At 37.1% G+C, this 21,122-nt stretch overlaps 1 protein-coding gene across 1 annotated transcript in view; it reads right to left on the bottom strand.

Moving 5' to 3' along the window:
• The window catches only part of LOC310893051 (pinopsin-like), a 93,607-nt gene that overhangs the window by 58,294 nt on the left and 14,191 nt on the right, over positions 1–21,122 (bottom strand). The window contains exon 3 of the mRNA XM_083821540.1: positions 4,877–5,202. Within this exon, the coding sequence (XP_083677666.1) occupies positions 4,877–5,202 (326 nt within the window). The remainder of the gene's footprint in view (positions 1–4,876; positions 5,203–21,122) is intronic.

Raw genomic sequence — 21,122 nt, 5'->3', positions numbered from 1 at the left:
ACTGTATTTGTTCCATTACAAGGTGACAAGACTCTGAAAGGTCAGGAGATGGAATAAAATAAGAAGATCTGGTTCTCCTATGACACCTGGAAATCAGAAATCACGTGGCACTTTTCAAAAGAAAAAAAAATAAAGTAGTTGTAAAGAAAAATAGGTAATTCCACTACCTGAACCTATGATTTGGTCACTGTCTCTGAGGAATTAAATGTTAGTAGATGCACCACATGGGTGGAGGGCAAGGCATACTGGTAAGGCTAGCTTCTTCCTTAAGTCTTCTTTAAATTTTCATGGATTTTTTTTTTTTAGTCAAAAAATAAAAAAGAACTTTTTCACCATGTAAAATTTCAAAGTAGAAAAGAGGTAATGATATGAAAACGTGTTAAAAATATCTTTCATCTCTACTTTTCCTCACTGATCTCAAGGGAAAATAAAAAGAAAACACACAGCATAACTATCAGGTCAGGTCACAAATCCTTCTGCTCCAGAACCCCATCTTTAGTGAGCCTACAACTTCTCTATTAAAAGGTTAGATCTAATATGCTTCAAAAAAAAACCAAACAGAAGAACCTAGATTTTAGAAAATCAGGCAAAACCAATTTGAAAAACACAGTAGGTGTTCCTTGTTTAACTTAGCTCTAAAACCGGACAGTGACCACTGGCTCTTTGCCCACTTTAACACATGGGCTATTGCTCTGAGCAAGAATTGCATGCTCAGACGTGCATTACACTACGTATTTAAGTCTTTGTGCTCCGCTTACAACTCTTTTTATTGTTTTCAATGCCCTAGCTACATTCCATAAAGACCTTCTGAGCTTTGTTCAGGCACAATTTTTGATGAAAGAGACTGGCAATTAGATGAGCCAAGATGAGAGTCTCCACAAAATCAATCTGAAAACTTTTCTTGAAACGATGCTCTGGGACTCTTCCTGCCCTTGGGCAGGATTTTTTTTTTATTATTTTTATTTTTTTATGTGTGTGCAAGTGAGAGATAATGCAGACTGTAGAGAACTCTTTTAAAAGTTTTACTAATTTTCATTAGGCTGGTTCATATGAGTTCTCTGGGTGCCTCAGTAGAGGTTTTTAATCATATTGTGCCTTTCGTGCTACAGTGATCACAACGCTAATCTCTGTAATTCCACATTTGGGATCCCACTTTTCAAAGTGCAAACAACTGACTCTGATTTTATAAAGAACATTTTTCCACAGGGAACACAGAGGCAGAGTCATAGGGAAGCATCATAAGCCAAGAGCTGAAAAAATCTAATTGCAATAGGAGAAATAAGCCATTCTCAGTTTCTTTTCCTTGTTTTGAAAACTGTGCACAAATGAAAAATGTATGGATAATATTTTGTGAGGGAGAAAACTTTGCCCCTTTCTACTTACAGGCATCAGACACATCATCTGTAAAGGAAAACTTGGAGAAGAAATTGAATTTCAGCATGTGCAGCAATGGAAGACCAGGTCTCATAGAAAAAGGAAACAAGATTAGCATGAGTAATAATATGGACTCAGAGGAAAAAAGTCTAATAAAATATTTATGTTTCTGTCCATCTTAAAATCTGATACACTGCCAAGATCTCTAGCAGCTTCTGAACCCACATTTTTTTCTTTGTCTCTCTGTTTTGAGCATTACTTTGCTTAACACCTTTGAAAAGCTTTCACTATTCAATGCTAACACTTCCCACTTGCTTACACAGCCCCACCTCTCAACTCTTCCAAACATGTTGCACAAGGATGGTGGCAAGGACCATCTGCAGAACAAGACTCAGCCATCCAGATAAAGCCAGTCTGGGGGAAAAAAAACACACACATATCTTAAAAGAAAATAACTTGAGCAATTCCTAAGGGTCTTCAAGCTTTATAAACAACAAGAACTCTGAGGCAATAGTGCAGTCATGTTGTAATACCATTTCATGGCATTTGCTGTTAACATTATTCATACAGGGATGATATTGATTTGCAATTCCTTGAAAAGATCCTACAGGTTATAAAACCTGTATTACTGAAATCCTTACGCCTGTCGCCATTATATAGAGTGCAGATGAATTTGTAGGAGCTATGAATGCCTCAAGTGACAGAATGCTACAGCACCTGCCTAAATTTGGAGACAAAAAGAGAAAAGCAGACCTATAATTACAGTCTCCTACAAGGAGATAATGCAGGCTCTGTGCCAATTCTTGCATTAACTACCCCAAATCTATTAAGATATTTCTTCCACCTCAATTAATTTTCACAACAATATTAATAATGGCATAACTCCTGTACTCTTGATCTCTGGGTGCAATACCATTAACACAACAATGCCCCTATATAAATTTTTGTATATTTTGCAAAAATGTGTAATGCATATTTTAGAAAATTTACCAAGCAGCTGAAGCTGGGATAACGAACTTATTATGTTTACAATGTTCTCACATTTCATATATTACAGAGATGGTCAGAGAAGGACTTTTTTAAGCTATGAGGCAAGAACATAGTCTTACTACAAGATAATGGTTTTTTTTGTTTGTTTGTTTGTTTGTTTTTTTCCCCACACCAAAAAATTAACAACACTACAATGGATGTAGTAAACTTAGTATTTTTTGTATTACCATACTAACTCTACATAGTTTTATATAGGAAGTGCTATATTTTCATTTGCCTTTTGCTCATCTCTTCCTTCAGTTTGAAACATAACATACTTTAGCATTTCATAATCTACCCTGTTTATTACAGAATAGTTAAAGGACCTAAGACTGAAAGAAAGCCTGTATTTCAGTGACTGCATCAGGATCGATGAAAATGTATATATGTCACAGGAAATTTATTAAATGCAAAATTTCATGAATATGATATTAAAGGTATATACACCACAGAAAGCTGAGGGCTGATGATTAATTTTCTGATTGAGATTCTTATTACTGAAATATAACTTATAAATGAAATCTTTTACAAAATCCAGGAAAGAGTTAGATGATTTGAGTAAAAATCCAGAGTTCAGATGTTCAATACTTCACAAATGCTCAGGCAGCTTCTATGACCCTGGATCATAACAGCTTTAAGAAAGGCATAAAATCCAATTCTCAGTGGAATTCCTTTGCAGTTAATACGCATTAGTTCCATAAGGCCTGCCTTCCAAAAGATTGTGAAAGATTGGGTTTTATTCTTTTTTCACTTCCACTATTCACAAAATTTCTCAGGGGTCCCAGAGACTTTCTGACCACTCTAGAAATGGAGAAATGAGGAGATAGGATTGCAGGAAATACTATTGATCTTCCTCTCTCTCTCTCTTTTTTTTTTTTTTTACCTCCTTTTGGCAGTTTATCAATCATACTTGTCTTCCAGTCATTCTACCTAGTTTTCATGTCTAAATACAAAATGACTATACATTGTATATCTTTTCCATAATAGCTCATTTCCTCAGGATGTTCACCACAACCTAAGAACTATCGCTGATCAGTGAGATTACCACTACTTTTAACATAAATGAATTTAAATAATAATAATAATTTAAAAAGTGAATAAAATTACATGTCTGCATTAAATAATAATAATAATTAAAAAGGTGAATAAAATTACACAAGTCTGCTTTTAGAACTAGAAAATAATACACATGCTATAGGCACTTAATCCATAAAAGTATTTGTATGTTGTGGTGATGACTGTTGTCAGGAAGGGCAATAAGGTCTGAAGGAAAGAAGAAATTAAAGTTATATCTTCTGCATATTATTAGCAGTACATCTTCCAAGATCCTACTCCTTTTTTAAGGTGATGATAAAGGATATTGCTGCCCAGGGACCAGGCATGGTCTGAAACTTCACTTTAATGGTTTACAATCAAAGGAAATTTTTTCCATATTACTATTTCACAGCATTAAGATGAGTACTAAAATGTGATTAATCAAAGAGATTTTAATGGCTGGCTCAGCATTCAACCAGGAAAAGATTTCCCATTTGGGCTTCAAGGGTTCTGAAAGTTTTGACAAATTATGGAAAAGGCATTACCTTAATTCCTTATGACTAATCAAAAGTGAATTACACCTTCTTTAATTCTGTCTGAAACCTCTATTCAGGGATTTACTGCTCGCTGCCCCCCCACCTTTTTTTTTTAATTTCCATTCAATACCTTTACTTAATTCATTTGAACATTTTAGAGAATCACTTTTTAGAGAACACCTATACCCTCATTCGTTTTGCATTATTCATCATTAAACCATTTTGTTAGGGGAAAGTAACTTCACTACTTTCCCAAGGGAAAGTAACTTCACAATACCACATCACCTGGCAGAGTTTTTTGAAAATTAATTCTGGAATATTTGCACTGTACCTTAAATCCATTAGAGGAGTGTTACAGTAGTAATAGTACCAGTGGTAATATTAGTGGTAGTAACAGTAGTATTTAAGGATTTTTTGTTATGTGGTCTAGAACTACAAGGAGAAGTTGACCCCTGGCAAATTGCAGTAGAGTTGTATTAGTGTAGATTTTGGTCTCCACAGATTAAGAAGCAGACATTAATAAAATGTCATGATACAAAAATAGGAAGAAATTTTTACATAGATGTTTTATTTATAGACAGGTAAACATGCATGCTGGCTTTACTACAAGTGCAACTATTGCCTAGATATACTGGTTTTCCTATGGTGCAATATTTCCAAACCACAAAGTCAGACTCCTTATTGATGCTATCTGGTGTTTCTGACTTTTTGGAACTCCAGAAATATGAAGGAGATGGGTGAAGACCCTCCTGCCCTTTCCTTCAGACTTTCTGTGGTCTTTTTCAATCATTTTTGCTTTGTTGTTTTGCTGTCTATCATCTACTAATGCCAAACTCAGTAGAGGGGAAATGCAACATGTGACTCCAAGCAGTTTTCAGTATAGATAGAATACAGCAGCTTACCTGTTTGACAGCATAAAGGAGGCGACCATAGCAGTATATCATGACCATTACAGGGATGACCAGGCAGAATATGAAAAGACAGATGATATAGGATGTGGACTCAGCTGACTCAGAGGACCAGCGCACGGAACAGCTGGTACCTGCACCTTCTATCCCGTAACTGCTCCATCCGATCAGAGGTGGCACGGTCCAGACCAAGGAATAAATCCATGAACCTCCAACCGCCAGCAGTGCCTTCCGGTAGTCAGCACTGCGCTTGTTACACAGGGTGAGGGTGCTATAGCGTTCATAGGACAGGACAGCCAGAGAGATCAGGGACACAATGCCTGCAATGAACCAATTTAAACATTTACTTTTGTCATTTTACATGGTAACCATTTTAAGTTCCAAGAAACAAGACTTTTTTTTTTTTTTTTCTGGTTACTGTATTATTTGAAGCAGCAGTGAAAACTACTCCATTATTATGTTTAAATCCTCCCTGGACCTGATTGCTCTGTCCATCACATCAAAGTTTATTTAACTTGTATTTAACTTACATTGTAAGATTTTTGTACTTGCAAGCTCCTCCTTTTTCTAGGCATGTTTACAAAGAATTAAATGTTTTGATATTACCCAGGGGAAATCCACTTTCTACATGAACTAAGAAACTGTAGAAAGACTCCCTTGTTAAGAAATGTTCAGCTTTTAATGTCCATTAGCATTTTCAAATATTGCATTGCCTTTTATAGATGCAAAATCTTTATATTGAAGATTAGGAGTCCAAAAATGAAAGCAGTTTTTGCACTTCTGCTCCATCATGTAGATATATCTTCAGTTCTGACCACACATATAGGGCAACGACAGACAACTCTCAACATGAGTCTGGTATGCAGGGTTGTAACCTTATTTACGTATAAATCACACAATCAGTCAAAATTTGATTTAAGTTAACATTGAGCCTTAGAGACCACTTGTATCCTCCAACAGAAAATTCAAAAATCTGGATGTAAGATATTTGTATTGCCTTTTTCAAGGTCCAGGTTCTCCATCACCTCTACAAATCTACGGATTTGCATGTAAGGTTCTTAGTTATGAGTCAATAGTTTTGGGGCTATTATATTGTATGTTTTCATTCTCTTTGCAGTTTCCTTACAGTTCACGTTAACATAACAACAGATACTACTTCCCAGGATTTATTAAAGAAGGAACTTCTTGGAAGAAATCTAACACCATGCTTTCTGATGGGTTCCAGGTCCCTCTTTTAGGTCCTGTAAGACTGTAAGATGAAAAAGCTGAATGGATCTATGTCAATTCAGCTCTTTCCAGGAAATTTTTTTTTTCTTGATCCTTGGCATTGGTAAAATCCAACTAAGCAGTAGCACTGAGATCCATTGAGATCTACATTGCCATATTCCCTGGTTTTGAGTAGTAGCTACTTCCAGAAAAAAAGAAATAAAAAAAAATCTTCAGGGGATTACAGCTTTACATCCATTTTTTGGTCAATTTAAATACCAGTTTCTCCTAGAGCTCCTTCCCTTGTGTGGGATGGAGATGAGTCTGACACTCACTTGGAGGGGGTAACAGTAGTCTCTCCTGTACCTGAGCAAAACAACCCCCACATGTACGTACATACATGGGATATTTTCCACAGAAAGAGATTTTTGCTTCTCTTTCCCCCATAATTCAACCACTCATTATCTAGTTACTTGGATGCAGGTGCAGCTCTTTCTGCCATCCTGACAACAATTTGTGGTCCCTTTGTGTTAAACTGGGCATGGAAAAGGACCCAGTGAAAATACATGCACTGCTTGCTGGAACAGGACAACTTATTTCTCAGGGGAAGAGAAGAGGAAAAGGCCAAGTAATGTGAGAAGATGACTTTTGGTGAAGAAAAGAACCTACTACAAGTATCTTAAAAGATCCTATTACAAGAACCAATAAACCCTTTCCTGTAATACTCAGGATTACTGAGAAAAATTACTTCTCAGTAATAACTGAGAAGTCAGAGCTACAATGTAGATACACTTACAGCTGTAAAAGGACATGGCTCCACTGCATTTACTTGAAGTATACAGTTCAGGAGTCTAGCTTTAATACTATTTTAAGGCTAGACTATCTATTTTAGAGACAGCGGAGGCATTCTGATATTTTTTATCTAATCTGATTTCCTATGTAACATGTTACTGCACAGCTCTTGAAAGCCCTTGGCCATAACTCTTGCATTAAACACATACCTCAAGATAGGAACAAAAATAAATAGTGGATTCTGAATTACAAACTCAGGAACAAAGAATCTGCCACTCTCTTCTCACTTCCAGCCCACACTTACTTATCTTCACTTTCTTAGTACTACCTCTTTCCTTGCTTTTATCTGCTTGACTAAAGAGCACCTTGCTATCAGAAACATTTGGCTTACACAGGTACCTAAGACAAACAAACAAACAAACAAACAAACAAAAACAAACAAACAAACAAAAAACTGATTTTATATTTGAAACTTAGGCCTCAGTAAGGTGATATGGATCTAGTTATGCATTTCAGATTAGACCATCATGGCCTAATGGAAAGCAGTCTTGGCAACAGAAAATCTTTCTGCTCCCAGATGCATGGTCTACAATTATGTCATATTGCTCTTTTGTTAGCTCTGACAGCAACTGAGGGGACAACAACCTTATTTTGATCAGGTGGCAGATGAGACATACTTTTGTTGGTAATATCCTACAGCTTTGTGGGTACTGTGTTAGCTAGAAAGTCTGAATCAGGTGTTCAAACTTCCCTGGCACAGGACCATAATATCTGAAGATAATAACTATCCATGAATACAGGATTGCTAGTTTTGAGCCAAAGAAGTGTCACATCTTTAAATGATGTAGAAATAATGCTCAGTTATTCAATCAGAACCATGGCAATGTCAGTCAAGAATAAATCAAATATTAGCAATCAGTCTAAAATACAAACATCCTCATACAGTTTCCTTTAATATATAGCAAATATATATATATATATATATATATATATTTTATTTTCCACAGAGGAGAAGACTGGAGACTTAATTACACCTCTGGGCTGGACCCATTTCATCTTCACTCACCTTTTATTATTGAGTTCCATTGACATGACACATATTACATTTTCCTCTGGAGGACAAGAACTGTTATATATGGAATCCCAAACCACATAAGTTCAAGAAAAAAATCAATATTTATCATATTTCTTTTTGGCACAGTAAGACTTTAAGGTCTGTGCTATACCTGAACTTTTTAATAATGATGATATTAGCACCACTCTGCAGTGAATTCTGATGCTTTCCAAGCAAGAAGGCAAAAAAAAAAAAATAGTTCATAAGAGGTATTAAAAGTTAAAAAAAAAAAGCAATGTGTTTCATGTGGTTAAATATATTAAAACACGAAAACAAGATAATAATTTACAAAAAATAAAAAATAAAATACTTGAAAAGATTGAAACTGATGTTTTGGAAGGCAGAATAAGATGATATTAAGAGTAAAAATTTAAATAGAACAGTTAGCTTTTTCCAACAGTGAAAATTAAATTGAATTTAATTGAATTGAAGAGTATCAATTGAATTGCCTTGAAGTAAGAAAAACACCTTCTTACTTAAATGGGAGAGAAACAGAGACAACAGAGGGTATGACATCCCTCTCCCAGTCTGATTAATAAAACCTTGTGCTATACACATAATGCGTATACACGATGATATAACTTGTGCATACACATGATGCTAAAACCATTGGACAAAACCAGTATAAGGTGGACATCAAGAAATAACCTTGATCCAAGACTGTAGTTGACTATGCATCCCAACTACTGGATGACTGATTGGATAGTAACAAGCCTTATTTTTTGGACAAATGCAAACCCATAAGAAAGACAAAAACAGGTTTTGCAATCAACGTGTAGTTTGAGAGTGGGTGGAAGTGAGGAAGATGTGCCTTCCCTGGGCCATGCTGTCCTGTGTTGCACTGGGGCCAAGCCCTGCAACAGAAGGTTTTCCTGCAACCTCATTCCCTGCCCAGGTGAGGAAAGAGCAGGCAGGAGCCAGATGATGGTGCAAGAACATCAAAGCATCACATCTAAAATAAAGCTAGGGCCGCAGCAGCCCTCTTGGAAGGGGTTTCTAGACTGACCCTTGCATGCAATTTTTTCCTTCTCCCTGAAGAGGTTCTGATGTTAAAAGAGCACATTTCATCTGTGTCTCCAGATGTCACTCAATACTCTCTGGACTGTGAAAAGATCTGTAATCCAGACTAGATAAGTAGAATAAAGCTTCTTACTTTTCTTTTTGCCTCCTTTCTTTGTATACCAGAGTTTTCTTAATGTCTTAAGCACTTAACTGTTGTTGCCTTCATCAGAAATCCTGCAGTTACTGGTATTTTATTTTACATTGCATCTATTGCAGTCGTAGGAATTAGTGAGAATCACAGCTTTGAAAACAACAATAACAATGACAACGACAAACACAATTAAATACTTTAGTACTGTGGATGAGGGGAAGGACTTGAACATAATCTCCATAATCTTATTAACTAGAAAACAAATTTAAAAGAAATTATGTAAGTTATAAAAAGAAAATCATTATAATTTTAAAACTAATTGTAATGCTTTATCCCTACATTTCATTCTTATGTTGCAGCAACATTTATGACTGGCTACACCGTGTATATTAATTTCAAATGAGTAATGTTTTCTAAAATTACAACAAAATTAAGTTTAGGAATTGCACATCTAAACAGAATTTGCTTTCAACAAATATTTAGGACCTTGAGCTAGTACCTAGCTAAATAACTCCACAGGAGTCAACTGCATTGAGAAGTGTAATTTTTTCCCTCAACGTTTCATGTAGAAACAGGAACAAAGCTGAGATTCTTGCTAAACAGAACTGAAAGATGACATAAAAACCTACTGCAGATTGCATTACAAGAGCAAATAATTACTCAAAAATTAACCATATAAATAAGTGATTTTGAGATGAGCTACGTCTGAGGCATGAGCCTTTTCTACACAGCAATTAGTTGCAGCGAGTAGGTTGCTAGAAATCAAATTTCAAGTCGTAAACCAGGACAGGCATCCATTTATAGGACTACCATCTGGGATGTTACCTATTATTTACTTTTATTTAAAGATCTGTACGTTTCTTTCTGAAAACACAACAGAGAATTTAACACTAGGTGAAGGACGCAGCAAATCACTATGCTCTGTTCCTGTCAGTCTCAGTTAAGAGCATTACATTTTCATATTAGCTTTTGCTATTTTATACTTTTTACTGTGATGTAGTAATAAGAAACAGCATGCAAGCTGCCAGTGATCTGTAGGTTATGAAAAACCAAGAATTGTAGAGATTCAGCCCATGCTGGGTAATCATTTTTACTACTGTCTTAGGTACTTTTTCCCCTCTTGAAGCTCCTGATGGTCATTAACTCACATCATGATTAGGGTCCTGGAGCATCACTGTTGCGTGATATAATGCATATCCTGCATTGTATTCTGGTTAAAAATGACCAGTGAAAATGAAAAGAAGCCACAGGTAAGCTTAGGCAGACTGAGCTTGTAGGAATGCAATAGCACATTCAGGACATTAATGGATCAAAACTAGATGCAAGTTTTTACAAAAGGCAAAGATGTTTTTGTTGCACCAAATCTCTACGTGAATTGATTTTACCCACTCACACGTACTCCCTCACACTTTTCATTCACTCACACAAACTGACAAGTCCAAAGGTCTGTGTTCTAGTAGTCTGTCCAGGATCTCCTTCATGTAGCGGGGAGAACAAGGGGCTGTGACTGTCCATTCTTAAGGCATCTTTCTTATGGGTACCTCTCTGGCCAAAAAATGGTCTGGGAATAGAGCTTTCATATACTTTAGGGGTCCACTGTTATGAAGTCATCCACTGTTTGCTCTATTGAACCCTGACTACATTCACCCTCATATGTCTCAGACAAGGCTGCTGCTCCCTGTTTTCATTTCCTTGCTTGGAAAGTGTGTCTGCTAGAAATATACTTTCCTGCACAAGCACCATCTCTTTCACAGTGAGCTAACAGGGAGAGAAATGGCAGATGTGGTGTGCCGTGATCTTCTCGGTACGGTGTAGGGCCCTTTGTGATGAGTGGTTGTGCTGTGCCTTTATCAGCACACGTTGGCTCCAGGTTTACTGGAGTCAGCCTGTACTCAATTTTACTGCTGGGAGCACTGTTCTTCATTATCTGCACTGACTGTTATTTCAACTCTTCTTCTGAGGTATCTTCTGGTGTTTTACGTTTCCCTGAGGACCACAGTCATACCAATCTCAGTAATTCACAACAAGTCTCTGCTGAGACCAGGCTGGGGTGAGACAGTTGTGAGGGTGGTGCAGGGCTGGGTACCAGCAGCCCACCTACACTTACCACTTTGCCATACTGCTGCTGCTGCGACCCAAGGTGTAATGGAGCCAGCTGAGTACCCCCAGGTGCACATCAGGCCACCTGCCAGGGTCAGCCACCACTGTCTAGGGACAAAACACCAGGAGGAAATCAAGGGGATAATAAGTGCCAGAGTTCCCGTGTGCTATTGTCCCTTCCCTCTAGTCCCTCAGGGTTCAGCTGCTAAATCTCCTGTCCCATTAGCTGGAGAATGTGATTGAATGCTCTATGACACCATGAGATGGAGATAAGTAAGACCTAGAAGTAGGAAAAGATTTGTATGACTAAATGCACCCCAAGTTGGGAATATTGGGGAATCTTGTGTTGAAGTATTATTCTGCTGGTGCTACTAGCTGACCTCCTTCATCACACTTCCCCAAGGACTTAGAGGTAAACAACGAACAAGAGTGGTATAAACTATTCCTTTTCAGATAAAAGCTCTTAATACCTCAATTTTAAGGTTTCCAGTTTAATTCTAAGTTGTGTTACCAACTGGTATTAAATAAATACATTACTGAGTTGTACAAAATTAGCTTGATCTGTGACTTGGTGCTATTTTCTAGGGAAATAACTTTCCTGAATTTAAATGAGAGTTTTTCTGTCAGTTGTCTATAGAAATAAAACACACAACATATTAAAATGAAACATAAAAAATATAAGCAACTTAAAAGAAAAGTTATGATATTTCCAAACTATTTTCACTTCTTTATTTCCTTAGAAGCCTTTCTGAAAAAAATACCCAAATACCATCCCTCAGGGACTATTCATGAAATATAATTTGTAGTTATAATTAGGAAATATTATTTATAGAGAGGTTTGGAATCAATGGAAGGGAAAAAGCAACAAGCTCCCTTTCTGATGGTAGCTTAATCTTCAGGTAAAATTTTTTCAGCTCTGGGCCAAAGTACCTTGTGTAACAGCTACTACAGAATCAGAGACTTCATGAGAGTGCACATGGAGCAAGCTTTTCTATCAGCTGTGTTTCCACCTTTTATGTACTATTTACATTAATACTAATAAGCAAAACTACTGGTCTCTGCTTACCATAAAGATGAAAGCATTTCTTCCACAAAAATATAGTAACTTCCACTACAGCAGTTGCAGCCACCAGAGACCTTCTTACAGGTGAGGAAATAATATTATAATGATAAAAGCAGAAAAGTCCCAAAGCTGAGTCACTGGGCAGAAATGGGGAAGGGGCCAGGAGGGGTTCAGCATTAGTTGACCTGAAAATTGGCCTCCCCAGAGCAGATGTGCTTTTGCAAAAAATCAGAAGCTATTGAAGCATACCATGAAATGGGGAAAAAAAAGAAGAAAAAAAAAACATTATTTTATTTTATTTTATTTTATTTTATTTTATTTTATTTTATTTTATTTTATTTTATTATTTTATTTTATTTTATTTTATTTTATTTTATTTTATTTTATTTTATTTTATTTTATAGTACTTTGCTGTGCTTTCTAGCTCTGAGTCTTATAACATACCCTTCATTCTCATGGTGAAGATAAGGAAAAAACTATCTACCTCGCTATCTCATATATGGTCTCCAATGAGGCTTTGCAAGGTGTTTGTTTGTTTGTTTTGTTTGTTGGTTTTGTGTGCGTGTGTGAAACAAACAGCTCAAATAACAAAGCCTGCTATCAACTTTCACAGTTGCTAAGGCTGGTGGAAAACTATAGAATCCTAGAATCATTTAGGTTGGAAAAAACCTCTAAGATCATCAAGTCCAACCATTATTATAATTATTATAGCACTGAAACAAGCAAGGGATTGTGAATATGGAATTTCCCAAATTATTTTTTTATCAAGTTTGGGTGTTCCCCCCCCCCCCCCCCCTTTATTTTTTTTTTTATTGAGAGAGAGAGAGAGAATTGAAGAGAAGCAAAAAAGAACATTCAGAGGGAAGGCAAACAGGTCTGGAGTGTGGAAGACATATGTGGCTGCTGTTTCTTGCCCTCTGGCTGCCAGTATATTATCTACTATTTCTGTTTCCCTCCGAAAGGTAACAGACATACTTGTTTTATTGGCCAAACTCCATCTGCTGACAGATTTTGGTAGAAGATCCCAAACATTTTCAGAGTTAAAAAGAAACACTGATGAACCTAGAAGATTTTCCAGAGCTAAGATAAATAGATTCAAAATGAGCATTGGCCTTAGTGGACAGCTAACCAGTACTAGCTTGACTACTTTGAACTTTACAGTTCACCATCTACACTTCAGTAATAATACTGAATATTCAGTAATAATAATCAACACAGTAAGACATTTTATAACTCACAGAAGCAGCTGAGAATGGAGTGTGCTTCCAAAACATAATTGGCTGTAATTGGATATTCCTATTAATCATTTCTATAATAAACAGAATAAAACATCAAATATATATATATATTCTTGCATTTACTGATGCTTATTCCAGTTGAATGCCCATACATTTTAGTCATCAGACCACCATTTGCTTTTGACTTTTAAGTCATTAAAAGAACTTCTACTGATTTGAAATTGAGAAAATATTTCCCAAAATTTCTACACATTGGCAGTTGCAGTCAATTTTTAAATGTCTCTTTTATGGGTTTTCATAACACAGGCCACCTCAAATATCAGCAATTCACTCTGAATATAGGTAAATAAACCAATAGTTATTTATTTAATGCCTGCAATAATTTGTTTTCTTTTGCCTATATGACTTGCATTCATGAGTCCAATAGAGTAGGCAATCTTTCTCTTCCATGAAGAATTCTCTTCCTGCTTATCTCTAATGGGGTAACAGTTTAACTCTGATGGTGCTCGAAAGAAACCACTGCTGCATCTAAGCCTGCTGGGACAAATCTGACAGTAAATGTTACTGGCCCTGTTCAGTAAACCTTTCCTGCTCTTTTCTCAGCAAGCATTTCTCTGTTTCCTCCTTTGTATGATATGTCCTTTTTGTCTTTGGTGATATCTTCAGTATAGAGAGGATGCATCAGTTTTACTAGAGAAGAATTACCTTTTTTCTTCTTTTTTTCTTTATTTCCTCTGTTAGTGAATTTTTAAATGTATGTTGTACATTAATGGTGATCTTAATTCTGGGTAGTACTATGCTTTTGTGCTATTAACATGCCTGTCCATCAACCAAATAACAATTTATTCCCAGTAGCATAAATATAGCAAAGGATTCCCTTTTGCATCCCAATGATACCAGCAGTACAAAAACAAACAAGCAAACAATAACAACAAAAAACACCAATATTAATTTCAATCTCACTTTCCATATGTTATGCGGGATCCCTTTGATTCTGGAAAGCAGGGTGAGCATTTGCAAATTCAGCCTCCTAAACTGGCTGCCTCCGTATGAGTGTATTTATCCAACTGACTTTGGGAGTCAGAATAAGAAATATTGTCAGCACTAGATGGAGCTCCTGTACAGCAACGTCTCAGGAAAAGTCTAGGGGGCTTGTGTGCATGTAGGAAGCAGGGATGGCTGTACAGTGCTGCATGGGGATGTTCTCAGGGCACTCAGGTACAAAGGCAGCAGCTCCACGTCCCTGCCCAAGCTGCCCTGCAGGACCTCCATCATCTCCTGCCGGGGGTGCTCCTTTGCTTTCCAAAGGGGAGCACCCTGGGATGTTCCTTAATGCTAAGCATCTGCACAGATTTGACACGAAGCATGTAGACTTAGGGTTTGTCTACATACAGGATATCGCACCAAGTTAGCTAAGAGGTGAAATTACAGTGTCTTCTCATGTCAGTCAGGGAGCCAAGCTTCCACCAAAGCATCCCCACCAAGCTTCCTTCACGTGAACCTTCGCTTTTTCACTGAATGCACCCACTTATTCTTAGTATCAAAGTTAGATTTCTAGAAATTTTTAATGCTTTTAAAATCTTGTGGTTTTGTTTGTTTGTTTGATTGATTGATTGTTTTCTTTTTTTGTCATCTATCATTCCTAGAGATGGAACACGGTACAAATATTTACGTCTCTGAGTTGTTTTACTAAAGTCTAACGGTAAAATTGTTTTTTTGCAATAACTAGTTATGAACGAGTCAATAACTGGTGATATATCTGCTAATATGAATACAGTGTCAAAATATGTAGACTAGGCTCTACACAGCTCTTTGGCCAGGATTATTACAGGCCAACAACCTCATGTGCTACAGAAGTGGGAAATAACACTAGGGGAGAAGGCTGCTCCCATCTCTATCCAAGATGGCTTTACTACCAGAAGGATGCGCAGTGAGAAGAAGCAGTATTCTCCAGTCCTTAACCCTCAGAAGGACCTCAGAAGAGGAAATCTTTTGCTACATCCACTAAGAAGTGATTTGTAACTGATGCAGACAGAAACCCTTTCCAGCAGATTTAATCCAACCAACAAGTCTGTTCTGCAACACTGGATAGATTGGTAGAAATTACACTAGAGAATACAGTAGTGGACATACAGAGAGGAATGACAAGCTGGGACAAGCTGTCATGGCTATCTTGGTCGGAAGCCAAGCCTGAATAATTTATTAAAGGTCCTTGACAGTGTTGTGTAGTCAGGGTTGATACATTTGATAAAGCCTACTTGGATTTCCGTAAAGCTTTGACTAGGCCAAAGGCTCTTAAGGATAGTAAGCTGCCTTGCAATAACAGATCCTCACAGGATAAATAATTGATTAGAGCGAGGAAATAAAGAACAGGAGAAAATAATTAGTTTTTTTTCAATGGAAAATATTCACCGGTAAATTCCCCTATGGGTTAGTGCAAGGCACTGTGTTATTCATCATATTAATAAATGATCAGAAAAAGATGGTCAAGAGTGAAGTTTGTTGATTATACTGTGCTGAATAACTCAAAATCAACAAAGCTGACTGTGAAGTACTGCAGAACAACCTCATGAAACTGAGTCACTGAGCAGATGAAGTGCTATACTGATGTAAACTGCCATATGTGGAGAAAAACTGTACCAGCTTTAAATACACAGTGATTGTTTCTGACTGACTTACTGCTATTGAAAGAGAGTTATGATAGAGAACTTTATGAAAACTACTTCTACTAAGCACCAATGCTCAGCGGCATTTAGAAAAGTAAACATCAGGGATTGATAGAAAAGGAAAACAGCGAAAAGAATAGAGAACATGAAAAGGTGGACGGGGGTTGATTATTTAGTGTTTCTCATAATATAAGAACTGGATTTTCAAATGAAATATCATGTTGCGGACTCAGAATAAACAAACAGGAAAGGGTACTTTATTTTGCACAGTACACAGCTGGTGTGTGGAACTCCTTGACATATTGTATTGCGAATACCAAAATTTTTCAGGGTTCCAGAGAACACTCAGTCTGAGTGATAAATCCAGGAAGATCTATCACACTCAACAGTACCACCTCAGGCATGAAGTCCCTACACCACAAATCACAGGCTGCTGGGACTGTCTACTGGCAAAACTGTCATTGGACGATGAAAGTTACCATAACTAAGTTTAGAATTGTAGAAGTTTAGCTGTGCAACATTTTTAAATGACAAATGATTAGCATGGATATAATCACTCCTTTGCAAGACACCGCTAGTATTTAGTAATTCCAATAATAAGAAGAAATAATTACAGAATAATAAGGGACTACTACCTGCTTGTTTTACTATTAATATTTCTTTCCCAAAGGCTTGAGTGCTGCCAGCCCCAGAAAAGATATTAACACTTAGAAAGCTCCTACTTTTTCTCATCCTCAAATTCCTGATGCACTGACCAATAGAGAAAAAAGGCTATATGGAGGAAACCAGATGGTGGTATGTCTACTTTCTGCTCTTATCACAAAGAATATTAAGCTGTGGCTTTGTCTTTCCTCATAACCTGCTTTCTAACAATTAGAAAAAGCCCATTTAAATCCTGACTGGCATATTTATCTGGCAGCCTTTCATCCTATTCCTCTGTCTTTGCCTCTCACAAGGATTTTAGATAGAAATACACTATCCATTTTAAGAAATATACCCAGTAAAACAATCCTCAACATCCTCATGTAGCCATTGCTGAACTGCAGTCCTCTTGTGCTGCCAGATGTTCTTTCCCCGAAAAGTCAACAGACCAAAAAAGTAGCAAAAATTGATGGGTTTGATAAAATTAGGCAATGTTTGGACCTGTAACAAAGACTTGTGTGGAGAAGAGCTGTTTTGTGCACTGGAGGTCGTGTACAGAATATGTAAATAGTGCACCTCCACAAGTCATGTAGATACTGCATATTGCCATTAAGGGGCAGAGTTTGTAATCTGCCACCCCTATTATATAACTTCCTGCCCTGACACTATTTCTAATGAAATCCTGCTGAGCGTGCACCTAGGCAGATGTGGATCAGCCAAAGGGACCTTGATCAGCCTCCTGCTCACTGTGTGAGCTCCTTGACCCAGGATGCTCAGCCTCATTCTGCCTGCTGTGCAGTGCCCATGCAGCTTGCATCAATTCATTAGGATGATTAAATGTGGCAGTATAAAGAGGTCCCCTGGTAACTTCATAAACAGTCAGAGTGCAGAACAGAAATTACCCACAAACTGTAAATTTGGCAAACGATAATGTTGCAGTGTGCGTGCACATATAAAAATTAAGTTTAAAGAAGACTCAACAGTATCCAACCATTGTGTGTTCTGAAATTTTGATAAATGCAAGTTAATGGGGATTATCTCTGTTTTTGTAAAATTCATACCATTTCTTAGCTCAAAGCAAATCTTGCCAGATGTTAGCGTGCTATTTCAGCACTATCTCAGAGGTTTGTACTATGCTTGGACAACATTTAGAAATTTAGCAGTCAAAATGAAACTTACATGAATTAACCTTTTTTGAATCTTAGAAATTATTAGAGTCCTAATCTAAACAAAGTTTTATGTGGATGTTATGTTTAGAGATGATCAGACAATTTCTTATGAAAAATTTACACAATAAACTCAGGGTGTTTTGTTTGTTTGTTTGTTTTTCCCTTTTCTTTCTGTTAGTTATTTGGTCTTGAATAGATTTTGATCTAACAAACCTCTATGAAAATAACTCAAACTGATTTCTGCCTATTGACTCATTTGAAGACTGCACATTTGATCTTTTCTTCCATTAGAAAGTTACCTATTATTTCTGCTCTGGACTGCATTACTGAAACCAATAGGGAAAAAAAAAAAAACAATATGGAAACAAAAAAAACAGGACAGAAAATACAATAAAAATAAACTAAACTAGAAAATTAACAGGTGGTGAACATAAAACACTATGGAATATATGTAAATTAACATTTTACCCCAGTGAGTTATTAGTCTTTTGCATGGTACCTGCTATACTTTCACAAGGAAAACTGAAAGGTTGTAACTGGTCATAGGTTGATACTTCCAATGTACTGGTGGCTGTACATGAAATGGGCTTAAGAAACTACAAGCAGAAGAAATAATGCAATTTTGCCACATTTGGGGAAAAGTCATTAGCTGAAATTGCCCACAGAAATTGAGCCTGAGGCTGATAGCTGGCATGAGAAACCTTCAGCTGAAGCATGTGAAGTTTTTCAGTGGTATAACACAGCAGTTTAAAGATGTTGCCCAGGCACCCATGCTGAACATAAGGCTTCACCCTTGTATAGGTGAACACCCTCTCATCTGCCAGCCCTGATCCACACTAAGCCAGAACAGAGCAGGGAGAGAGAGCGTTAATCAGGTTCCAAACCACTAAGGAGTCAAAGCACAGGGAGACTTGATAGCTTGAAGAACTGGAGGCTGAGGGGTGACCCCACTGCTCTCTGCAATGTCCTGAGCAAGGGAAGCACAGAGGGAGGTGGCAGTCTCTGCTCCCTGGGCACTGATGTCAGGACATGTGGGAATGGCTCAAAGCTGTGTCAAGTGAGGTTCAGACTGGGCATTAGGAAAGATTTCTCTGGTGAGGTTGGTCAAACACTAGAACAGGCTTGCTACAGAGGTGTTTGAGGCCCCACGCCTGTGAGTTTTCAACAGGCACTTCATGCCTCGATAATACGCTTTAACTTTTGGCTAGCTCTGAAGTGGTCAGGCAGTTGGACTTGATGATCTTTGTATGTCCCTTCCAACTGAACTATTCCACTACATTCTGTTCTAAAAATAACAGTGAGTTAAGGGAGTGGCTACATGGAGTGATGCCCCCTTACTTTTGTTGTTTGCAGATCTCAAGCGTTCATCCTGCCAGTATCAATTATGGAAAAATTTACAGCAGCCAGAGGACATTTTGACTTCGTAGTCTGGGGAAAAATAATGTTAAAAACAAAAACAAAAAACACCTTCAAGCAATATGAGACATTTGGATCGTTTAAGTAGTGAGTCATTTTAGCTGTGAAATCATCAGAAACAATAAGCGGTCAGTAAATCAATAGAGGCTGTAGTTTCTTAACTTATTAGACATTTACTGAATCTGTGGTTTCAGAAACATCTTTGCAGCTAGTGTTGATCCCTAGAAGAATGCAAATCTGAACAGGATAGCTCCTGCTTTCAAAATATGTATTTTTTGCCATACCAGAACAATCTTTTCACAAATTACTGCAAATGATTTTTTCATCTTAATAGATATTCTTAATCACAAAAGTGGCAGACACTAATAGAAAAAAAAATGATTACTTCAAAAGATGATTACTTTAAAGTAAAGTATTGGCCACAGCTGTGGAAAGGGGGAAAAAATGAAATTGCTAGTTATTGTTTATTACTATGTCATTATTTGGAACTATGCCAACAATTGTGTATTGGTTGTGTTATCACTGAAAAGCCAGTAGTTATTAATTCCCTTACTAGAATGGAAAACGTAGCATTCAGCTTAAATGCTTTCTAAAAGAAATGGTCATAGAAAATATATGTCACCAGTAAAGAAAAAGCCACTAGCTATATAACTTGGATTTAAATAGCTGGAGATAATATCCTCTCTCTGATAGACTGCAGGACTACAATGAAAGTTCAAGTTTTAACAAAAAATATTGAATTCAGATCCGGCAGCATGCAGACGGTCTTAAGAGTTACCAAGATTATTAAATACATAGTTAAATAAAATATGATTCAACCGTCTGTCACAAGCAAAGTCCAGTGCTCTCCAGTGCAGTTTTTCTGAGTGAACACTGTTTATTTACTGGGCTCAAGTTTATTTCATTTTACCTACTGAGGGACAAGAAAACCAGATACATTTTAATAACATATTTCTTCACGTGAATGTGGCCCGATTACAGACACAGTTGGTTTCTGTTTTTTGCTGCACTGATGGAAATATAACATCAGGCACAGCATTGCCTGGGTTAATGCTGTGACATAGGATTAGGGAACAGGGTCTGCAAATGCACATGATTAAACCTGTCTAACAGAAATGATCTTCCATCATTTCTAACACAGCTTACAGCCCTGACCTTTTAGACTCATTTCATCATCAGAATAATTTTGCAAGGTCTGATTTTTTCTTTTTTTTTTTTTTTTTTGCATGTAAGCCCCTTCCAGGTCTCTATGTAAAGTGATTTTATTTTGTATCTTGTCTTGCACAAAGTTCTTAACATTCTGCAATACATGGTTATTATGTAGTGCCATGTACCAAAACTAAAAATATGCAACTGAACCAAGGGTATGGTTGCTCGATAAGGAAGTCTCAAACATAGGCAGTTATTTGAAGTCACTTGCACACACACAGAAACGGACTTTGGGCATGGGCAGAACATTTCTTCCAGAACAGAAGTTGGCATCCTATAGACAGCTGATAACTATGTGTAAAAGCTACCAAGGAAGTTATTGACTGCCTTACAGAATTCTGCTATTTTTCTGTCCCTTAACCCAGGGACACACATACAAACTGCTCTCCACCCTTCACTGTTGAAATCTTTGCATGGTTTTTGTTGTCTATTTTTTGGTCAGGCATTAGGTGAATAGGCTGTAGATTATCAC

This window comes from Anser anser, assembly GCF_964211835.1.
Source record: "Anser anser genome assembly, chromosome: 1".
In the NCBI taxonomy this organism is placed as follows: Eukaryota; Metazoa; Chordata; class Aves; order Anseriformes; family Anatidae; genus Anser; species Anser anser.
The sequence above is the reverse complement of the archived record's forward strand: the minus strand, read 5'-3'. Positions and strand labels throughout refer to the sequence as shown.